A 23,178-nucleotide genomic window follows, 5' to 3' on the forward strand; every position below is an offset into this window, starting at 1 on the left:
TCCATAAAAGCCTGAGGCCTTTGTTGGCAATCCCAACCAAAGAGCTCTTGATTCAGTGAGCCAAAGGAATGGAAAAAGATCCATTGTATACAGGTGGGTAATAATGGACTGGGTGTGGAACTAGTAGTTTCTGAGAATCTGGGATCCCACTGATTTGCTCACATAATTTCGTATGCCTCACTTACTCCCAGCTATTTCTGATCTATGCAGCAGAGCTGGATTCTTCATATGGTTTAGATTATAGAGAAAATAAGTGATATCAATTCATTTCAATACAGGATTGCTTTTTTTCTTCTTTCTAGGGAGAGTCAAGCTTCTTGGGAGTATGGCACAGATGTATACGATTTTTCACAAAGGAGCCCACCATTTTGTAAGTGTTCAATAAATATTAAAAACAAAAATAACCTAATGACCTAATACTTGAGGAGTTAAAAGTTCTCATACATTGAAACGTCAGCTGTGTAATAGTTTAATATCATAGCAAGGACCCAAACTAATAGTCAGAAGACCTATGTTCTCATCCCAGCTGTGCTACTGAAAGCTCTGTGAATACGGACAAATCACAAACTTTCCGATAGTCAATTTCCTTACTTAACGAATCCCTAATTTCTCAGATTTATTGTAATAATCCAACAATGTTCTTTTAAAATTGGAAGACCCTATAAGGTATGATATCCATCCTTTTGAACACCTGCATAAGATGTGATGGTATTCTCATATCGTAGGTAATGTGACTTAATAGCTGTAATTTAATATCTTTATAATAATAAAATGTTTATTGAATATAGCACTCATTTTAACTCTTAATCCAACTCAGAAAATATTAATTTGAGTCATCACTATGGGTAAAGAATTCACAAGTCAGATATTTCCCTATCCTCAAGGCAGTCATAATCTAACAAAGATGATAGACCCAGATACACCCACTCATTTATTCAGCAAATATTTATTGAATTCCTACTAGATGACAGGCACCATGCTACAAATATGAAAAAGTCTGTACCATGACTTCAAGGAGCTTGTGTTCCAATAAGAAAGGGAAAACTTTTTTAAAAACCTGCAAATTATTCCCATACAATACATAAATGCTTTAATGGAAGTATGCACAACACAGTTTAATTAAGAGCAGCGGTAGGAAGGAAACAATGGGGAAGATAAGAAAGTACTAAAATATGATGACTAGTACAACTGATGAAAAGCTCAGGATCAAATTTATGTTAAATTACCTATGTGATGTTTTACTTGCTTTCTCTGGTAGTTTCTAGATGTGTAAAATGGGGGAAAAAATTCATATTATCTTCCTCATAGGACTTCTGTGTGAATTAAATGAGATAATGCAGATAATGCTTTAGTGTTGCACTTAGTTAATGATAAATGCTTAATAAATGTTTAATTATTGTTATCACATACATCTCCCATCTTTACTGTTTCTGAGTGCCTAATACAATATTATATACATAATAGGTTCTCTCTAAATTCTATTTTTTTTTTCTGGTCACACCACGCATTACGCAGGATCTTAGCTCCCCGACCAAGGAAACCCACACCCCCTGCAGTGGGAGCACAGAGTCTTAACCACTGGATTGCCAGGTAAGTCCCTCTCTCTAAATTCTTAGTTGCAGTCCTATTATTATTATAGAGTCATTATTATGAACGTTAATCTAAAGGATTATCATCACAAATATCTATTCCAACAATATAACGTTGAAGAGGTAATTTTTGTTTACTAAATTAATACCATCCATTTACCTTCTTAGTCCTTTGACTTTTTCTTCTATGAGCAGAATGAAGAAAATAAATAAATCAGAAACAAAATATACACATCCATGATAAATCGATTGAGGGTTCTAATTAATGGAATCTGACTTAAGCCAGATCAATTTATTAGTTATGATAATCACTATACATTTATATTTTAAAAGTGCACAGGGACTTCCCTGGTGGTGCAGCGATTAAGAATCCACCTGCCAATGTAGGGGACAAGTTTGAGCTCTGGTCCAGGAGGATCCCACATGTTGCGGAGCAACTAAGCCCATGCGCCACAACTATTGAGCCTGTGCTCTAGAGCCGGCAAGCCACAACTACTGAAGCCCGCGTGCCTAGAGCCCGTGCTCCACAACAAAGAGAAGCCACTGCAATGAAAAGCCTGCACACTGCAATGAAGAGTAGGCCGCACTGGCTGCAACTAGAGAAAGCCCGCGCACAGCAACGAAGACCCAGTGCAGCCAAAAATAAATAAATAAATATTTAAAATAAATAAATAAAAATGCACAAGTACTTAAGTCAGAAAGAGAAAAACAAATACCATATGCTAACACATATATATGGAATCTAAGAAAAAAAAAAGGTCATGAAGAACCTAGGGGTAAGACGAGAATAAAGACACAGACCTACTAGAGAATGAACTTGAGGATATGGGGAGGGGGAAGGGTAAGCTGTGACAAAGTGAGAGAGTGGCATGGACATATATACACTACCAAATGTAAAATAGATAGCTAGTGGGAAGCAGCCGCATAGCACAGGGAGATCAGCTTGGTGCTTTGTGACCACCTAGAGGGGTGGGATAGGGAGGGTGAGAGGGAGACACAAGAGGGAGGGCATATAGGGATATATGTATATGTATAGCTGATTCACTTTGTTATGCAGCAGAAACTAACACACCATTGTAAAGCAATTATACTCCAATAAAGATGTTTAAAAAAATAAATAAAGCCGGTTGATTAAGTTCTGGGGATATAATGTACATACAGTATGGTGACTATAGCTAACAGTACTGTATCACATATTTGAAAGTTGCCCCAAAAGTGGATCTTAAAAGTTCTCATCACAAGAGAAATAACTTTGTGAGGTGATGAATATTAACTCAACTTATTGTGGTGATCATTTCACAATATATACATGTGTCAAGTCATAGTGTTGTACACCTAAAACCAGTACGATGCTATATGTCAATTATATCTCAAAAAAACTGGCAGAAAAAAAAAAGAATAGATGCATACAGAAAAACAAAGCCAGTTGAATGCTACTTTTTATTTGCCATAAAAATATAAACTGGCCAATGCTTTGGACCTTTTTAAAATTTGGATTAATGCTTTTAGATTTTATGAGTAACTGAGTCGTTTACATCTTTAAATTTGTATCAGCATAAAGAGTTCAGAATGTCCTTTTAGAAAATCAAATGCCTCTCAAAGCTCTAAAATCAAGGGATTTCTTATCTGGTTTTGGCTAATAATGCAGGAAAAAAAAGAAATATATTTAGTTATATTTTCCCAGTAGTGAAGAGCTGGATTTTATTTTATTTTATTTTTTTTAAAGAAGATGTTGGGGGTAGGAGTTTATTAATTAATTAATTAATTTTTGCTGTGTTGGGTCTTCGTTTCTGTGCGAGGGCTTTCTCTAGTTGTGGCAAGCGGGGGCCACTCTTCATCGCGGTGCACGGGCCTCTCACTATCGCGGCCTCTCTTGTTGCGGAGCACAGGCTCCAGACGCGCAGGTTCACTAGTTGTGGGCCTAGTTGCTCCGCGGCATGTGGGATCCTCCCAGACCAGGGCTCAAACCCGTGTCCCCCGCACTAGCAGGCAGACTCCCAACCACTGTGCCACCAGGGAAGCCCTGGATTTTAATTTTTAATAGAAAAATTTATACCTCATTTCTTCCTCTTGAATCCAGCCCCTCACTTTAGCTGAATGAGTTCTTCAAATCCTCATTTTTGTGTGTGTATGTGTACAGAGCCCTTCAATTATTTCCAAAGAGACTATAAAATTGAAATAGTTTTTCATTAAGTTAAGCATGATGGAAAGTTCCAAAAAGTACTTGTGCAGTTTTTTTTTTTTTTCAGGCTTCTTGATTTTTTTTTTTAACATCTATATTGGAGTATAATTGCTTTACAATGATGTGTTAGTTTCTGCTTTATAACAAGCTGAATCAATTATATATATGTTCCCATAACTCTTCCCTCTTGCGTCTCCCTCCCTCCCACCCTCCCTATCCCACCCCTCTAGGTGGTCACAAACCACCGAGCTGATCTCCCTGTGCTATGCGGCTGCTTCCCACTAGCTATCTATTTTATGTTTGGTAGTGTATATATGTCCATGCCACTCTCTCACTTTGTCACAGCTTACCCTTCCCCCTCCCCATATCCTCAAGTCCATTCTCTAGTAGGTCTGTGTCTTTATTCTCGTCTTACCCCTAGGTTCTTCATGACCTTTTTTTTCTTAGATTCCATATATATGTGTTAGCATACGGTATTTGTTTTTCTCTTTCTGACTTAAGTACTTGTGCATTTTTATTTATTTATTTTAAATATTTATTTATTTATTTTTGGCTGCACTGGGTCTTCGTTGCTGTGCGCGGGCTTTCTCTAGTTGCAGCCAGTGCGGCCTACTCTTCATTGCAGTGTGCGGGCTTTTTAAATTTATTTTTCCATGCCACTCCTCACTTTGTCCCAGCTTACCCTTCCCCCTTCCCTTGTCCTCAAGTCCATTCTCTAAGTCTACGTCTTTATTCCTGTCCTAGGTTCTTCAGAACAATTTTCCTTTTTTTTAGATTCCACATATATGTGTTAGCATATGGTATTTGTTTTTCTTTTTCTGACTTACTTCACTCTGTATGACAGACTCTAGGTCCATCCATCTCACTACAAATAACTCAATTTCGTTTCTTTTTATGGCTGAGTAATATTCCATTGTATATATGTCCGGTTTATTTTTTGCTTCTGCTCTCTCTTTTTCTCTTCTTTCCCTTCCTCTCTCCTTTCTCTTCCCATCCATCCTTCCCTCTTTCCCCCTCTTTCATTCTTTCTATTCTTCCTCCCTTCCTTCTTTCCTTTCTCTTTATCTCTACCTTTCACTTTTTTTTCTTTATATGGCCAGGGATCAGGATCTTTCTTAAGTGCTGGCAAAGAAGCAGTGAATAAGATAGACATGATTCCTTCCTCAGAGCTTACAATCTTCTATGGAAAACTGTTAATTAAACAAGTGTTTTTATTACAACATTAGCAGTGCTATATAATCAGGCAAATACAGTGTAGGACAAGAGCACATTTTTGTGGAATGTTTAGTTCATGAACAAGAAATAGTTCATTACCCAGGGTTTTCGAAGTTGGTTTACATTTTACTATGTAGGTATTTATGTATAAGTATATAAATACAAAAATACAGCATAAGCAAACTGCCTCACAGTATCCCAGGGTGATTAGGCTAATCCTCTTCACCAGACATTTATAAAATAAAAGAACAAACGAAAGAAAGATTAAAGAAAAAAACATCATTTTGTATCTATGTGGGGATGACCTAAAACTTTCTGAGTAATGTCTAATCTTTCTAAAGAAATGTCACTGCACACATTTGGATGCCTTTGGACCTAGTCTGGATTTTCAAGTCTCAAAGTATCAGTTATGACCTAATAAGACCTATGCCATCTGGTTTTTTCTTGTTGGGAGAAGCTTTTTTTCATTTACTATAGAAGGACATATTTTAATTGTATTTCTTCCCACACAAGTTTATATGCAGGTTGACAAGCTTTCTCAAACATCAACGCTTCTGATTCATCATAAGGGTTTTTTCCTGCAGTATAATCACAGATGACTGTTTTCCAAATGCTTTTTATAAGTTTTGATCCTGACCAATTAGCAAATAAACCCCTACATGGACTGATTAGTTCTGAACAAACCTCTTGCCATAAAACATCAACACATCTTACAGGGTAACACATCAACAATTATGGTTCAGTTCTAATTTACTGTGCCTACTTGCCTTCTTGGAGGATGGCAGCAGGCCAGGCAGGAATATCCAGGCTGGTTTGAAAGCTCATTCTGGTTGCCTAGCAAACCTCCTGTCGTAGGAGCCTGGCAGCCCGGCCTCTACAGAGCCCGAGCACCCAGCACACACCCTCCTCCTCCCAGGATGAGGTCCAAACACAAATGCTATTTTAATAACAGAATACTTTCTTCTCTTCCGTAATCAACCCATGTACATATTTAACACAGAGCATTATAAAATTAAAAATGGGGGAGAAGTAGTTGAATATTTCTAGATCAATATAATTTCCTGACCAATTTCTGTAGAATATCAGCACAACACAAATAAGTAGGATGCTTTTTTTCAAGATAGATGGCACAGCTAAATTTTCCAAAAATTTAAATGATATCCATAGAGTATATATGTAAAACTAAGGCAACTACTAGATACCAATAGCAGCAACAGCCTTTGCAAACTCTCTGTCATCTATGCAACATTAAACATCCATCATTTTCCAAAGTTGGATGATTGTAACTCCTCGGTCGTTTTTAGGAAAAAACAAGCTCTAGAATAACATCCTTGAAAGCAACCCTGGGTCAGCATGGCCACCAGTATGTATCATAAAGCAGATACAAGTCTCTACATTCATAGAGACATAATATAGTCCTGTCTTGCAGCTATACTACTAGAATGTATAAAATGTAAAAGTTTTTTTTTTTTTTTGACAATTCTACTTTTCCAGCACAGAGGGCTAATGTTTTCAAACATAAATGACATGACACTCTTTCTCTTTCCCTGTCTCTCCTTCTATCTCTCTCACTCCCTCTACCTCTGTCTCTCTCGTGCAATTTCAAGAAAGCTCTGGGAAGCAACATGGTAATGGAGAAATACTTATCTGAGAGTTAGGGCACTTGAATCTAGGTTCTGCTCAGACACTACCCAGTTGCATAGCTTTCAACAATTCATTTTACTTTTCTGCGCCTCAATTTCCTCATCTGTAAGAGTACAGGATTGGCCAGGGTAATTTTAGGGTCTCTTCTGATTGCAACGTTTTATGTCTTGTCTGTAAAATTAAAGAGAATCCAAGAGCCACTATGAGTTAGAAAAATAAGAGTAAATATCTGAATAATGTCAAATTTTGATTTTTTTTGAATGCAGAAAGTATCTGTGGCAGGAATCTCATCTCCTCTGCTCCACACCTGCTAGGCTCCAGGCTAGGCTGTGCATGTTGGACAAGCTAGCGAGCTAGGACTAAGAGGAGGTTTTGGTTTTTGCTGAAGGGGAAAGAAGACGACTCCAGGAAGAGAATGAAATAGATGGTGTCTCCATAAGTATGCCTCTAAGAAAGAGGTGTCAATCTACGGACAGGGATGGTCTAGGCAGGGGCTAACAGAGGGTGAGTCCCTGCTGCTTCTGCGTCCACTTGCTGAGGTGGGGAGGGGAGCGCATTCTCACTCTTTACAGACAGAAGCCCTGGGGAAGTGGACCGCCCCCACACTGCTGGGCTTTGGCAGACTTAGGAGAGCTGGAGGACAGCGCCCTGGCTCCTCTAGTGAAAGGCACATTTGACTATCATAGTAATAATCTCCTTTATTACATTTTATAATACTAGAATGTATAAAATGTAAAACTTGCTGAGGTGGGGAGGGGAGCGCATTCTCACTCTTTACGGACAGAAGCCCTGGGGAAGTGGACCGCCCCCACACTGCTGGGCTTTGGCAGACTTAGGAGAGCTGGAGGACAGCGCCCTGGCTCCTCTAGTGAAAGGCACATTTGACTATCATAGTAATAATCTCCTTTATTACATTTTATAATACTAGAATGTATAAAATGTAAAACTTGCTGAGGTGGGGAGGGGAGCGCATTCTCACTCTTTACAGACAGAAGCCCTGGGGAAGTGGACCGCCCCCACACTGCTGGGCTTTGGCAGACTTAGGAGAGCTGGAGGACAGCACCCTGGCTCCTCTAGTGAAAGGCACGTTTGACTATCATAGTAATAATCTCCTTTATTACATTTTATAACTTATAGCATCTTACAGTCTTTGTTGCATTACACCTTTGAATAATGTGACTCTTGTAACTGACTGTATTTTTCTCTATGCTTTGACTGCTAGAAAGTTCATAGACCAAACTGCAGCCTGGCTCTCAGGGTTACTGTGCACTGTGTGCTTTTGTACAGGTTTGCACTGCATATCTCCAGGGGGTGCTGTGTTCCCTTTTGAGTAGGTGTCAGCGCCATTTAATCAAGGCAGAAGTAGTCCTTTAGTCACCCTTATTATTCTTTCCCCCTATCTCCAATGGGTCATCCAGACCTTTCCACTGCATGACACAAACATTTCTTAACCACATCCTATTCTCCTCAACCCACTGCAGCTGCCACAATTCACATCCTCACCATATTCCACAGTTGCAACAGCTTCCTAGCAGCTCCAGATATGTATAAAACAGCAGAAGGTTTTCTCCTCTCCTGGAGGGCTCAAGAATTATGGGAAGAATTTTCACTGTTGCTCCCTATCACACACTGACAGGACAAAACCTAAGATCTGTATCGGGGCTTACAAGGTCTTCCTAATCTGGCCCTGCCCACCTCTCCAGTTACCTCCTATAATCCCCAGCTCTGTTCTCCATTCATGGATGTGCTTGTAGTTCCTCAGACATACACCATGCCATGCCTCCTTGCCAGTTCAAATATTGTTCCATCTGCTCCAAGTGCATTTCTCCTCGAGAAAAGCTCCTACCCTCTCCCCTATGACACTGCACATTCTGGAGGCAGGGTCTGTGTCCGACTGATCTTTGTTTTCCTGGTACCTAGCAAGACGGGGGTAAGGGATTAAGAGATACAAGCTACTATGTATAAGATAAATAAACTACAAGGATATATAGCACAACACAGGAAATACAGCCAATATTTTATAATAACTACAAAAGGGACTATAAACTTTAAAAATTGTGAAACTATTTTGAACCCCTGAAACTTATATGATATTTTACATCAACTATACCTCAACAAACAAAATCTCAGAAGTTTTTAGACCTTTTTAAAATGTCTTAAATAAATAAACAAACAAATAAATAAAATGTCTTGGGGTTCTGAGGCATCAAAGTTGGGAAACTGTCACACTGAGCTTTCAGGGTACCAACTCCCTATCTATAATTGTAACCCAAACTCAGCAGGCAGAGGGTTATAATCACATATTGCACCCCTAAGTTCATGGAGAACTCTTACTTATCCTTAAGACCGTTCCCACCTCCTTTTCCTCTGAGTATACTGGAGACAGAATTAAACTGACCAAGTGATGTTAATAATAATTAAATATAGCTGCATTCAGGAGCTCTATTAGGGTTAGACTTTAATGAGCCTGAAGGTAATAAATGTTGCTCAGGGAAAGTTATGAAGCTCAAGATATTTAGGCTTTTGTCCTCACAGAACAGCCCTAAAGGATAAGAAAGAATGACATAGATCATAAGCCCTGACACCTGGGGTCTATATTAAACGTGGAGCTCCTGATATTTAGGTGATGACAATGAACTATGACTAGCAAAAAAATGCAATAAATGGAGTGGGCTTTGGGGATGGAAAAAAATCAGTGCATTATTTCCAAGTAGGCTGGGCTTTTCAGGCCAATAGCCGTGTGATTCGAGGTTGGCATATTACTGGCTGGTGAGTCTAGGTGGCAAATCATATCTGATGTGTCACATGCTAGTAAGTCCGGGTAATGAAACTGTATTTCCTTGGATTCTCTTGCTATGTCAGCAATGTTTTCCATCCTGATGCTTCCGGTTACACGTTTGTTTAGTTACCATGGCACTGAAATGACCACAGTCTTGAAACTTTGGTGCCCTCCACAAAATTAAGTAGACTGTAAACAGAAATTCTAGCAAAGTGGTACATCTCATCATGCAATGAAATTACCAGTGCAGCTGGGAGCATATGCCATGGAAGGAAAAGGAGGATCACTCTTACTCTAAGAAAAAATCGGTTATTGGATTACTACAGCTACAAAGACTGTGTATTAGATTTTATGTGCCTAGGACGGCAATTTGCAGAATAGTTTTCAAAATCCCAGTAATATGTTGGCTACTCAACTTCAATGCATAATATTGGGGCTTTTGCAACTGACAGACTGACAGAAACAAGACTGGGGAGAAGCTGCTTGATTGCCTTGAGAGTGGCCTAAAGGAAAACCGCCCTTTAAAACAGTGGAGATGCCAGCAGGACAGACTGTCACTTTCTAAGAACTGAGCTTTATTCACCTGGCCAGAGAAGACATAATCTGAAAGAAAATTTCTCTATATCTTTTTGGAGATTCTTCAGCCCTTCACACAGAAATGGTGTGTCATACATCTTGGGACCAGCGCAGATGACCCTGTCAAGTGGTTAAGAAGGTGGGCGTGAATGCACAGGGGCAGGAGAGGAAATGCCAGCAGGCACAACCCATCCAACATTGAGCAAAATCCTGGCCTTTTTTGCTCTGAATCCCCTTTTGGCTTCTATGTTGCCAGTACATTAGGTGCATGTTTGGGGAAATATTTCTACCCTCTTAACGTCCATGTTATTATTACTAATGAATTAACTCAGAATGCTCATGGCTTTGTTCCATCCCAAACGATAACACCTAAAAGGCAATGCCAAATTAAAAATTTCTATCATTTGCAATCACGCCACAAGACTCTCTTCTGCTAAATCTAGATCCCCATGCTCTGAAAATTAAAAATGGGCAAAGATTTCCTGCAGACCTGTACAGTCCTGGAGTAAGGGTATACCCATGACAGAAGAGATTGTTTTCGATATATATCCACTGGGGAATGCTACACACCCACACAAAGCTGCCAGGTACTGCCTTTCACATGTAAAAGCTGTGATTTACTGACAGATATGTAAAATCTGATGTATTTAGTCAGCTCCTGTCAACCACATGTGTACTGAAACACAAATTACATAGAAGTGCTAATTATTCCAGCTGAGATCAGCATTAATTGAAACTTAGAATAACAATCCCCTTAAAACTTTCTTGAAAAACTTGTTGCCACCTGAACTCCCGTGGTTTTCGTTTTGTGGTTTATTTTGTGTTTGTGTGTGTGTGTATGTGTGTGTGTTTAGTGTAGCCTATTGAGCTATCTGTCCTTTTCTCATGCAAGGAATTTTTCATAAGGAGAGGTTCAGGAAGCTAAGGAAAGGAGCTACATTATAGAACACACAGGTTACACTGATGTTAAGAGCCAGTATCCTCTCCAGTGGGTCTGCAGTCTGCAGGCATGTCCTCAGCTACACTCAACAGCCAGCCTCTGTATTCTAGGAGGGATGACACAGGTCAGTTAACCATCTTGTTTGTATTTAGAGCTAGGAAGCAAACTTAAAGTTCAATATTTGGGGTTTTAGATTACGTACTACGTGTGAAATTTAGCTAAAACGCCAATTTTCCCAAGTTGCCACCATGCTGTGTGTATGGCTGAGACTTTTCCCCCCCCAGATATATGCAAGGAACCTGGATACTGCAGTTCCTTTATTATATATCCATGACATGTATTGTTTTATTTACAAGATTTACTTTGTATTTTAGCACATATGTATAATTAAAAACATATGCATAAATAGGGCCAGCTAGTCCAAATATGGTGAAATTATACTATATAGATGATACTTCCAGTAAAAAGATCTTATTTCTTCTTGACAGCCTGAGCCTATTAGCTGTCTGAAATCCCTAGGTATAAAGTGATTCTTATAGGACACTTTTCCTTGGAGTTTAAAATGTAAGCCAATGGGCTTCCCTGGTGGCGCAGTGGTTGAGAGTCCGCCTGCCAATGTAGGGTATGTGGGTTCGTGCCCCGGTCCGGGAAGATCCCACATGCGGCGGAGCGGCTAGGCCCGTAAGCCATGGCCGCTGAGCCTGCGCGTCCGGAGCCTGTGCTCCGCAATCTCTATCCTATTACAAAAGCGGCCTTATATTCGCAACTAACAGAAATCAGAAAATGCCAGAAGTTAATGTACTGGAAACGGCTGTTAACCCTTTTTGGTTTTATAAACAAATATGGTATTTGTATGAACATGTAGGTCCCAAACGAATATGTAGGTAGAAAATATATAGGTCCTATGAATATGTAGGTAGAAAAGAGTTAAGAGCAACACCTATTTGACCATCCTGTCAGGCTAGAAAGTAGACAGTTGGAGTTTCCTCAGGAAATTCTTTAGAAGGATGAAGTAAGGAGCACCACCAATATGGCATATTTTCCCTTGCAGAATGGATCATCCACCTGCGGATCTTGGAGCAGAAAACCAATCTATTTTTTTCTCTAAAACTGAAGGAGTTCTTGAGGGAAGGAAACAGCCCTGTACATTATGCAGAGGTATGTCCACTTCAGATAGTATCTGATTAGGACTGGTAACAAAAAGAATTTAACAGTAACAAATTTTCCGTGTGGTTAACTGGAATTACTAAGTGGCTAAAAAATTAAACTGAAGTACAAAAACATGTTTTCCATGTGAGTTTTCCTTTGACCTTCACTCCTTCTTCATTTATTTAACCATTCTATGAGCATATGCTAGACACTAAGGATGCAAGGATGAATAGGATACAGTCCCTACCCTCCGGGTGCTCCCAGGGTAGTGAAGGAAACAGCCATTTGAACAGGTAATTATGAAACAATGTGTTAAGTGACAATGATATGCAGAGTATTATAAAAATATAGAGGTAATTCATTCAGGGCCTAGACACCTCACCTTCTGAGGAGGTGACAGAAGTTTGCCAGGTGAAGGAGGAAGAGAATTATATATTGAGGGAGAAGCAAGAGTTAAGACAGGGCTTCCATGGTGGCGCAGTGGTTGAGAGTCCACCTGCCGATGCAGGGGACACGGGTTCGTGTCCCGGTCCGGGAAGATCCCACATGCCGCGGAGCGGCTGGGCCCGTGAGCCATGGCCACTAAGCCTGCACGTCCAGAGCCTGTGCTCCGCAACGGGAGAGGCCACAACAGTGAGAGGACTGCGTACCACACAAAAAAAAAAAAGAGTTAAGACAGATGGCCAAAAGAAAAAAAAAAAGCATATATATAAATGTATGTATACATGCATATATGTGAAGAGTAACTATAAGCAATTGGTGTTACTGAAGTTTAAAGCTCAAATAGTTTAAAAAATGATAAGGCTAAAGAGAGCATCGTCAGTAAAGGATCCATTTTTCCAAAATTAAAGAGCACTTGCTTTAGTCTGAAAGCCATGAGGAAACACGGAAGGATTTTAATTAGGAAAGTAGCAGCGGCCAATATATGTTTCGCCAACATCACAACAGCTGGCAGTTACGTAGAGGATAGATCTGAAGGTAAGATCTGGGCTAGAGACAGAGACATGAACAGCATTATCATAATAGGGGCAGTAGAACCTCCGAGAAGGAAATAATCTCCTAGGGATAGTGTGCAGAGCAAGAGGCCGTGGGCTGACCATGAAACCCTACAGCATACCCACATTTAAAGGCTAGGTAAAGAACTTAGGTGGATTTTATTAACAATCTTCCTTGGCCGGAGGAGATTATTCTTGATTTGGCCGGTGTGCCCACCTACTGCCTGGTTATTCCATGATTAGATGGGTGTCCAAAAAAGAAATGGTTTCATATGTGTATTTTGAAAATATTAATTTAAGATTTATTTCATCCTCAGCAAAATTGTTCCAGTATGCAATTTTAATAAAGTTGGAGTATGAAATATATATTTCTTATTAGATCACACCAAAACTACAAAGAGTTTTCTTGATGGTTAAATTACCTTACAGTGTAGAGAGAGAAAGCATAGGAAATGATTGCCTTTCCTCTGTTCCATGGTGGGTTACTTTATTCTTAGAGCCCATGCATGGTCCACGACAGAACAAGTACCTGGTAGTGTGCCCACTGTAGGTGCCAAGAACTGTTGTATCTACTCTAATATGTGTGAAGCTGGATCACTTAAATAAAAGTTGTTCTTCATGATATGGGTGATCTCACCCACTCCAATGACTTCAACCACCAGCTGCACACAGATGCGTTCCAAATCCTTGCCTTTCTTCTGAGCTCTGGAGCCTTATGAACAGTTGCCAACGAGGCACTGTGGATGGCCTCCAGGGACCTCCCACTTCAAATGCACAAAAGTAAACTTGTTTTCTTTCTCATACACGCGTTCCTTCTCCTATAGTCACTATCTCCAAGAATGACACTAAAATTTGCTCAGTTACCCAGGTCAGCTCAGATTCTTCTTTCTCCTACACCACCTCTTGCAACCCTTCAACCGCCTAACCCTACAGAATCTAATTATTTTGATCAATGGTCTTCATCTCCTCTTTTCTACTCCTCATCCTCTGTCCTCTCCCAGCCTTTAAGTCCCTCACCCAACCAATCCTAACGCCAGGGTTTGATCATATTATTCCTTAAACGTGTAAAATGTTTTTAGTGGATTCCCATAGCCTTTTGAAAATTCTGACTTCTTAGAGGCCACAAGTCCCCCCATGATGTGGCTCCTGTCTAACTCCCCAGCTTTATGTTTCGTCTGTGGCTCTCCACCCTCAGCCTGCCCCACATGTTCACATTCAATTATACCATTGAATGTGAATTCAATTATATTTTTTATATGCAATTCGATGGACTTGGGAATCTAAAATAGTCATTGCATTACCTCTGACACACTTGAACAAGAATTAAATAATTTCTAATTTACTCAATAATCACCTAACATAACGATACGCGTCATGTCTTTTGGCAAAAACAAAAACTAGATATATTGAGTTAAAAAGACAAATGAAAATGTTATCCCGATGTTTGAATTAAGTCTTTTTTAAAAATAAGGAGGAATTCCCTGGTGGTCCAGTGGTTAGGACTCCACGCTTTCACTGCTGAGGGCCCAGGTTCAATCTGTGGTCGGGGAACTAAGATCCCGCAAGCGCACGGTGCAGCCAAAAAAAAAAAAAAAATTTAGGAAAATGCAATCTATAAAATTTCCTTTTAAAAATTACCCTCTTGTTTCACACAGTCTAATTAGAGTCTGTTTCATTATAATTTTATCTGAACTCTATATGCTGTAGTGCAAACCCTGTAAGTGAGTCATAGGATAACTATTCCCAGTTTGTAGCCAATTCTCCAGAGAAGCGAAGGAAAAAAGAAACAACAGCCTTTTAAGGAAATCAAACCTGTTTCTAGAGATAAACCTCTGTCCGTTTCTATTGGAACATATTCTCAACAACCAAAAAAGAGAATACTATAAAATACATGTCTATTGGATGAGCCATGTGGAAAATACGTCTGTAGGTTTATTTAATGTTTCTCCTATGTCAAAATCTATTATACATAAACACATTACATAAACATGTGCACCTGGACACATGTGAAATGGTAAAAATAAAAGGACATTTCTTTCTCTGCAAACATTACAACATCTGGTCGCAGTTTGGAATTATATTTTGGCTACTCTGTTAAAGAAATTTGTTTTTAAAAGTAAAAAAAGAAGAGAACTTGGAGTTTCTAGGAACCTTATAAAACATGAAATCTGTATTGCAAAGCATTTGTATAGAAAGTTGAATGGGAAAGATTGTAAAAAGTAGGGCCACACAGCAGGCACTGTTCAATTAACCCCTCTCTGCCTAACTCTACAATTTGATGGGAAAACTATCACTTCAGTTTTTACTTCTCTCTAACTCTGCTCATTCTCTGATTTTGAAAAGTGAAAGAATATGAAGTTTTAGTATTTGGAGGCTTGATATTTAGCTATTTTTCCAAATATTTTGCAACTGTTTTATTCTCCTTACATTATACCAAAATATGCCTGCCACTAGTCTTTTTGTCAGTGTCTTGGACTGACCTAGAAAAATGACTCCTGGCATAATCAAATTCTTCTTTTAAAGTAAAGCACAAGGGATTGATGTTTATCCAGTAACACAAATCCATTTTTACAGATTGAAATATTTTTAGTGTTGCTACCTGGAAGTCATATATAATAAGAAATACACATATACATGTATGTACATATATCTACATAGTATAAAACCAGGTTTTGTTTTTGACTAAATTCTTTCCTACTTCTCTTATCCAAACAACAAAGCTATAGCTGAAGAATTCAAAAATTAAAAACTTGATTCCCGGATATTGTCACAACACCCTAATGCCATTATTCAGTCAGAGAATTGCAATGGTTGAATTCTATGAATCTGAGGGGGGAGGGGCTTGTTTTTAACCAAGTTACTTTTAATCAACTGACAGGGTTTAATATGAAGAATAGGTAAAATATTTGTACTAATCAATATGAAGAACACAAATAACCTAAAAGAAAAGTATTCTAAAGATATGAATAGGCAATTCACAGAAGAAAAAACACATACAGCCAATAAACAAATGAAGAGATATTCAAATTACCTGGTGGTCAGAGAAATACAAATCAAGACCACAAAGAGATAACATTTTATACTTAGAAGAATGGCAAAAATTTAAAAGTCAGATCAAGTGTTGGAGAAGATGTAGAGGCACAGGGTACCTTAGGCATTGCTGGTGGAATTGTAAAATCATGCATCAATTTGAAAAAGAGTTTTTTCTCCTAAACCTGATCATTTACAAATCTACGACCCAGCAATTCCACTCCTGGGTTTATAGCTAAAAGAAACCCTTGCCCTCTTGCAGCAGGAGACATGTTCCAGTAGGATTGCTCAAAACAGCAAAAACCTGGAGCAGCCCACATGCCCCTTGACAAGAAAATGATAAGTAAACTGTGAGATGTTCACATGGTAGAATACTATACATCCAACAAAACAAATGAACAAGTTGCAGCCATATGGATATATCCTAGTGATAATATCTTTTTTTTTTTTTTTTTTTGCCGTACGCGGGGCTCTCACTGCTGTGGCCTCTCCCGTTGCGGAGCACAGGCTCCAGACGCGCAGGCTCAGCGGCCATGGCTCACGGGCCCAGCCGCTCCGCGGCATGTGGGATCTTCCCGGACCGGGGCACGAACTCGTGTCCCCTGCATCGGCAGGCGGACTCCCAACCACTGCGCCACCAGGGAAGCCCCCCTAGTGATAATATCTTAAGTGAGAAAAACAGTCTCCAAAGACTAAATACAGCAGGATACCCTTTTTATAAAGTTAAAAACAACTAAAATTAAAATATCTACTTCTTAAGAATGCATACATATCCAATAAAACTATATAAAAAGAAAGGCAAGGGGGCTTCCCTGGTGGCGCAGTGGTTAAGAGTCCGCCTGCCGATGCAGGGGATGCGGATTCGTGCCCCAGTCCAGGACGATCCCACATGCCGCGGAGCGGCTGGGCCCGTGAGCCATGGCCGCTGAGCCTGTGCGTCAGGAGCCTGTGCTCCATAACGGGAGAGGCCACAACAGTGAGAGGCCTGCGTACCGCAAAAAAAAAAAAAAAAGAAAAGAAAGGCAAGTAATGATGAATACAGAATTCAGAATGATGCTTACATCGAGTCAGGAGAGGCAGAATGATATGGTGGGAGATGGGGGTCCATAATGTTAGATGTAGGTTATTTTTTTAGTTTTTGGTTAGGAAGTTGAGGTCACATGTGCTTATGATATTATTAAAAATAGCTTAAAAATGTGCTATGAACTAAGGATTATAATTATTCCAATTCTGTGCTCCTGTTGTCCAAAGTAAAAGAAAAAAATTTAAGTAAATAAAAATTCACAGTCTGGCTCAAACACTTTGGAAGGCATTATTTTTTAGAACAAATAATGACCTTATTTGTTTGTTTTTCTGTTCTTTTGAAGGACATTTTTACATTAATATTTTTCATTATGTAAAGAATACTTCCATATATCAAAGTAAAACATATAAAATATCAACATATTTAGCACTAAGTCCAATGGATTTAATCCTTCCCTAACAACTCTGATTTTGCTATAAGAGTAACTATTGATTCTTTGTCTTTCTCTCTCTTTCCCCTTCCAATATCCTAAAAAACACTTTCCCGGACCATCTTTTCCCTCAAGTAGATGCCATCTTTAGTCTTTCTGTTTTCTCACCAGTCACATCCTATTTGCTATCTTTCTTTCACTGCCAAACTTTAAATATAATTGTCTATACTTGTATCTCCACTTGCCCTCCTCTAATTCCCATTCATTTCCCAGCCACTACTATGTAGCTTTCAGCCCTACCGTTCTATTAAGAAACGATCACCCAAATCCTCCTGTGTGTCAATGTATGGTCTTATCATCCTTTTCCTTGAACCATGAAATATTTGTCACTGATAACCCGTTCCTTAAAATACTCTCCTTTCTTAACTTATCAGAAATGCTTATGCTCTTTCTATCTCTCTTGTGACCTCTTTTAACTTCTTTCATTGGCTCCTTTTTCTCTGTCCATACTTTATAAATTGGTCTTCCCGAAGATTCTGTCCTCTGGTCTCTTTGCTTCTTGCTTCATGTATCTCAGCTATTTCCCCAGATACTCTCTAGTACTGGTAACTCTCCTGAGCCCAGACCCATGCTCTTAACGCTTCATTACATAGCTCCTTCTGGATGTCCAAATTCAGTTTATTTAGAATTAAATTTATTTTCTTTTCCCCGTAATTGCTCCTCAGCCTCCTGTGTAATCTTTCAATAAATGCTATATCCATCCCTTTGTCTTCCAAGATAAAACCTCCAAACTATAGTCCATTCTTCCCCTGTTCTTGCCATCCACATCTATATCTTTCTAATTTGTTTGTATATCTTTCTTTTTAAGCCCCAGTGCCCTTAGCCTAATCTAGAGTCTCATTATTTGTCATTGGGAGTATTATAACCACCTCCTAATTGTTCTCCATCCTCCAAGCTCCACACTTCAGTCCATCTCCATATTACTGTCAGTCATCTTTCTAAGCATGCACCAGATTGTGCCAGTCCCCTGTTTGAAAATGTTTAATGAGAATTTGAGAGAAAGAGTTTCTAACAGATAAGATGATGCATTTGAAAGGAAGAAAACAGTGGCTTTTAATCCCTGGTTTTTCTCAATTTCTCAGTTAATAAACTCAAGAGAGTCTAAAATTTGGTATCTTTTAACTCTTTCCATGATGGTGAGGTGGCAAGATCTTCATTATAGCCTTTCTCACAAAGAGTTTTCCTTTGAGTCTGACACAAAGACTTCATGCAAATTGTAGAAAACAAGTGTACAGTTTCGAATGTCATCATAGGAACATGCCAATGAGCTTTTATGCATGCACAAAGAACAAAACAATAAAAAAAAAAAAGACCCAAACGTCAAAGAGGGTCATTTTGAGTAGTATCTGACGGAATTCTGTTTTATACATAATTCACTGAGATTTATCCAGTACTCATAAAAGAGATCGTTATAGCACCAGAACTGAACAATTTCTCAGAAGATACTAGTCTACAGCTGCTTGCCGTTCATTGATCATGCCATGCTCTTGCATGCTCTTGTGTCCGTGTTGAATGTGTTCCTAGGCCTGGAATGAATTGTCCAGTTCAGGGTCCAGTTTGAATGGTGATTCCTCGGTATTGCTTCTTGATGCTACTATGCAGAATTAATTTATTCATGATTTTTGTTCCATAATCCATTATATATTCATCTCCTTAAAACCTTGTCACCTTCTTAATAGTTATAAGTCTGCCTCGTCCGTGGAAGTTTAACTTTCTTAAGAGCGAAGACAATGTCTCATTTACCCCAGAATCTAGCATATTTGTGGTATAACAAGAAATATATTTGGTCTTTGTCCCTAGTACCTGACACAAAACTCCTAAACCCTTGGGATTTCCTGAGTGATAGGAGTGTCTTTTATTATTCACAGAGAGGCTTTTTGAGCACACCTGAGTTTATCTAATGGGGTGATTGAGAGTGGGACCCCTAGATAGCCTCAGGATGAGGCTGGTCACCAGAAAGACCAAGTGATTAGGGGCTGGAAGTCTCAGCCCCACCCATTGACCTCTGGGAAGGGAAGGGGGTGCTGCAGATTAAGCTCTATAAAAACTCTTGAACAACAAGATTTGATGAACTTCAAGGTTGGTGGACACATCCCTTGCTGGAAAGGTGGTGTACCCTAGTTCCACAGGGACAGAATTTTCCGCACTCAGGACTCTTCTTGACCTTGCCCTGTGTACCTCTTCATCTGGCTGTTCATCTGTATCCTTTACAATATCTTTAATAATAAACTGGTAAGTGTAATTAAATGTTGCTGCGAGTTCTGTGAGCTACTCTAGCAAGTTAATAGAAGCAAGGAGAGGGTCTTGGGAGTCCCCAGTTTATAACCAGTAAGTCAGAAGCACAGGTAACAATTTGGATTTGCAATTGGTGTCTGAAGAAAGGGCAGTCTTATGGGACTGAGCCCTTAACCTGTGGGATCTGATGCTATCTCAAGTAGATAGCATCAGAATTGAGTTAAATTTGTAGGACACTCAGTGTCTGCTGAGATTGGAGAAATGCTTGGTGGTATTGGGAAAAAACACACTGGAATGGTACTTTTTACAAAGCAAGTGGTGAATACGCCTACTGAATTAAAATGAGCAGCAGAAGCCAATGCTAAAAATTAGATAGAATCCATAAATCTTGGAAGTGTAGTTGATTTTACCCTGAAATAACTCCCCTAATGGTTATGGACTCAGTTTGGAAAATTACATGAAAAAAATTCTTACAGTGAAGTCGAAGCTATAAACATAAATAATAACTGTGTGTCTAGCTGGACATTTTCCTTATTAATGCTGTCTGAGATTATTTTATAAGTGCCGAATCTCAGTGTTTATTAATAGTGAACTTGGCCAACTAAAACCCTAAAGTCTTATTTTTCTGAACTACTATCTAGCTGGTATCACTCATCACCTTATAAAACTGATTTTTTAAAATAAATGCAGAACTTTTCATTTACTGGTACAGCTAGGGCTCCAAGGTAGATGTGTTCCATTAGAAGGATAAGTTACAGGGAAAGAATGATTGCCATTTCTAGAAGTCTTTATTTGAACAGCTGTCATAGGAAGAAGGAGTAAACTTGTTCTATATTTCACTGAAGGCAGAGTTTGGGTCAATGAATAGAAGTTACAAGTCGGAAGATTTCACCTATATATAAAGAAACTTTCTCTTTGAGTAATGGTGACCAACGATGAATTCTTTAGATTTTATTGAGTCCCAAGACAAAAACTATTTTTCAAGAGGCTGGTTGCTTATCTATTGTAATGTTGTGGTGTTGTAAAAAGAAGTCCTCCATCTAGGGGCCAGTTGTATCAACTGAGAGGTCTCTTTCAACTCTAAGGTTTTATGATCTCATTAATAGTTTCCATACTTTGCAGTTGTTGCCATTCTGCAATCAATCCTATTTTGCACCTAGACTTAAGCTTGTCAATTGAATTTAACCTGTTAATTCATGTCTGCCCCAAGGGAAATTTCTCTTTATAAATTAAGTCTGTGTTCTCATTGTATATAGATCTATTATAAAGAGAGAAAAAGGTCTCTGGATGGAAATGGGACCTGTAAACACAATGATTTTTAGTACATGTCTCATCTCAACTCCTAGAATTAATGACCTAAAGAGCTTTCAAATTTTAGTCAACTCTTAACCACTTCCATGATCGTGACAAGGCAAGACCTCATTATGACTTCTCAGGCAAAGAGTTTTCCTTTGATTCTGAGAGAAATTTCATGGAAACTATAGGTAAAGCATGTAGAGTTTTTAATGTTATCATAGGAACACGCCAAGACACTTTCATGAATGCACAAAGAAAATAAAACAATAAAAGAAAGAACAAAGGATCAGGCACCAGAGAACATATTGATATTTCCACTCCAGCTACTTGAAAGGTGACTAGATTCAACAGAAAAACAAGAGGTGAAGGCGGGAAAACAAAGACTGAATTCATCTCAGACATACATCTGAAGTTTATAAGAGAAAAGCAGAGAAGGACTATGTAACTGATCCATAATAATAGATAACCAAGATATTTCATGCAAGTATAACACAGGCATTTCCCAATTATCCATGATAATAGAACCAAGGATAGCAAAAAATGAACTGAAATCCATATAATTCGAAAATAAATTTGCCTCAAAATTCCATCCTCGTATCCTTTAGATTTTTCTAAAATCAAAATACTTTCTTATCTTTCCTTCATCCATGTTACAGTAAAGGGGGTACTCAGTAGTAAAGGGACTAAAGGACAGGCAATGTATAGGAAAATCCAGAATAGATCTCCTGGATATTTACTGAGAGTCTCTTATGTGCAAGAAACCATCAGATAAAAGAAATGCAAAATATACTCCCTGCCTTTAAGGAACTTAGCATTTTCTTTGTCAAAAACACACACTTATGAAACATCAAATACATTAGCAGTATATGATTAAGCACCAAATGCTTGGGCATTGACAATACATGGCATTGACAGTTTTAGAGACTAAAGTACTCATATTTTGTTTGGGGAGAGATTCATGAAAACAACTGGACTGAACTAAACTTTGAAGGATCGTTAGGAAAAAAATGGCTGGGTAATATAAGAACGAAAGATGTGTTCTGGTGCTGTGTTCCTCTAACCTAGCTTAAAATGACCTATTGGACTGGGTTCCCCTACCTCCTCCCACACACATCCACCCACAAGCTAAGCTTTTAAACAATATTGCTTTTCTATGAAATGCTTGGAGGTAGTCAAAATCTTCTAAAGTCCTGGTCCCTAAAAGCATTCTTCTCTCTCTTTTTTTTTTTTTTGGAGGTCAGTGAAGCAGTTTCCCCTGTCTATCCTATCAATTAGCAGAAACTGGCAGTACTTAGAAACACCATTATTTCCCATAAACACATTCACAAAATTAAACAAGTAATATCTAAGCATTTGTGCTCATGAAGATTAAGTGATTTTGAGTGTTGTGAAAACGGAAATCCCCAGTGCAACACTCCTCTTTTAGATATGAGCAGAGGCATGTTCAGCAAGGTCAAAAGCAAATTAAGGGACAGAAAGAAGAACAAAGTCTCAGCACAGAAAAGGAAAAGCCAAGTTGAATGATGGCGTCTGCATTCTCCACAGCATCATTTGCCATAAGGCCAACCTATCATAAGGAGGAACTGGTTCAAAGGAAGCGTTTGGGGCTACAAAGTCAGGGTTTCTCTCTGCACCTGCAGCAACCTTTAGAGCTAAAACAACAGTGAAAAACAGCAACATGGGTTGATGCAAAGACAGACTCTAGATGAAAAGCAGCAACACAAAAGGAACCTGAGAACATTCAGCATTTCAGCTACATTAATGATTTGGGGGTCACTGCAGAACACAGGCTCTGGAAATGGAAAACCAAAAAATGGGGGGTGGGGAATCATGTTCAGGTCATCTGTCTTCCACAAATGGGAGCGACCAGGAGCATGCTGGGAGAGACCAGGAAATGCCATTGTGCAACTGCTGAGTCATCTCATTTGTAGTTTACAGATAGCTTTTGGTATATGGATATCAACTTCTAGAAAGAGTCAGAGATAAGCACCCAGGCTGTGCTCTCTGGAAATCACATAGATATATGTATAATCA

The 23,178-nt window shown here is 39.0% G+C and overlaps 2 protein-coding genes across 10 annotated transcripts in view; one reads left to right on the top strand and one right to left on the bottom strand.

The window, feature by feature from the left end:
* Window positions 1-23,178, bottom strand: part of SYNPO2 (synaptopodin 2) — a 170,489-nt gene that overhangs the window by 129,380 nt on the left and 17,931 nt on the right. The gene's annotated exons all lie outside the window — the stretch shown is intronic.
* The window catches only part of LOC112399506 (uncharacterized), a 130,752-nt gene that overhangs the window by 82,432 nt on the left and 25,142 nt on the right, over window positions 1-23,178 (top strand). For 5 of the 7 annotated variants that reach the window (XM_024744712.1, XM_024744711.1, XM_024744713.1 and 2 more), the window contains exons 4-6: window positions 303-370; window positions 1,516-1,590; window positions 11,977-12,083. In XM_024744712.1, coding sequence (XP_024600480.1) covers window positions 303-370; window positions 1,516-1,590; window positions 11,977-12,083 — 250 coding nt within the window. Of the gene's footprint in view, window positions 1-302; window positions 371-1,515; window positions 1,591-11,976; window positions 12,084-23,178 lie in introns of those variants that run through there. The other 2 variants (XR_003003242.1, XR_003003243.1) reach the window with 1 other exon arrangement.

Source organism: Neophocaena asiaeorientalis, unplaced genomic scaffold (genome assembly GCF_003031525.2).
Source record: "Neophocaena asiaeorientalis asiaeorientalis breed wild unplaced genomic scaffold, Neophocaena_asiaeorientalis_V1.1 scaffold309, whole genome shotgun sequence".
Taxonomy (NCBI): Eukaryota; Metazoa; Chordata; class Mammalia; order Artiodactyla; family Phocoenidae; genus Neophocaena; species Neophocaena asiaeorientalis.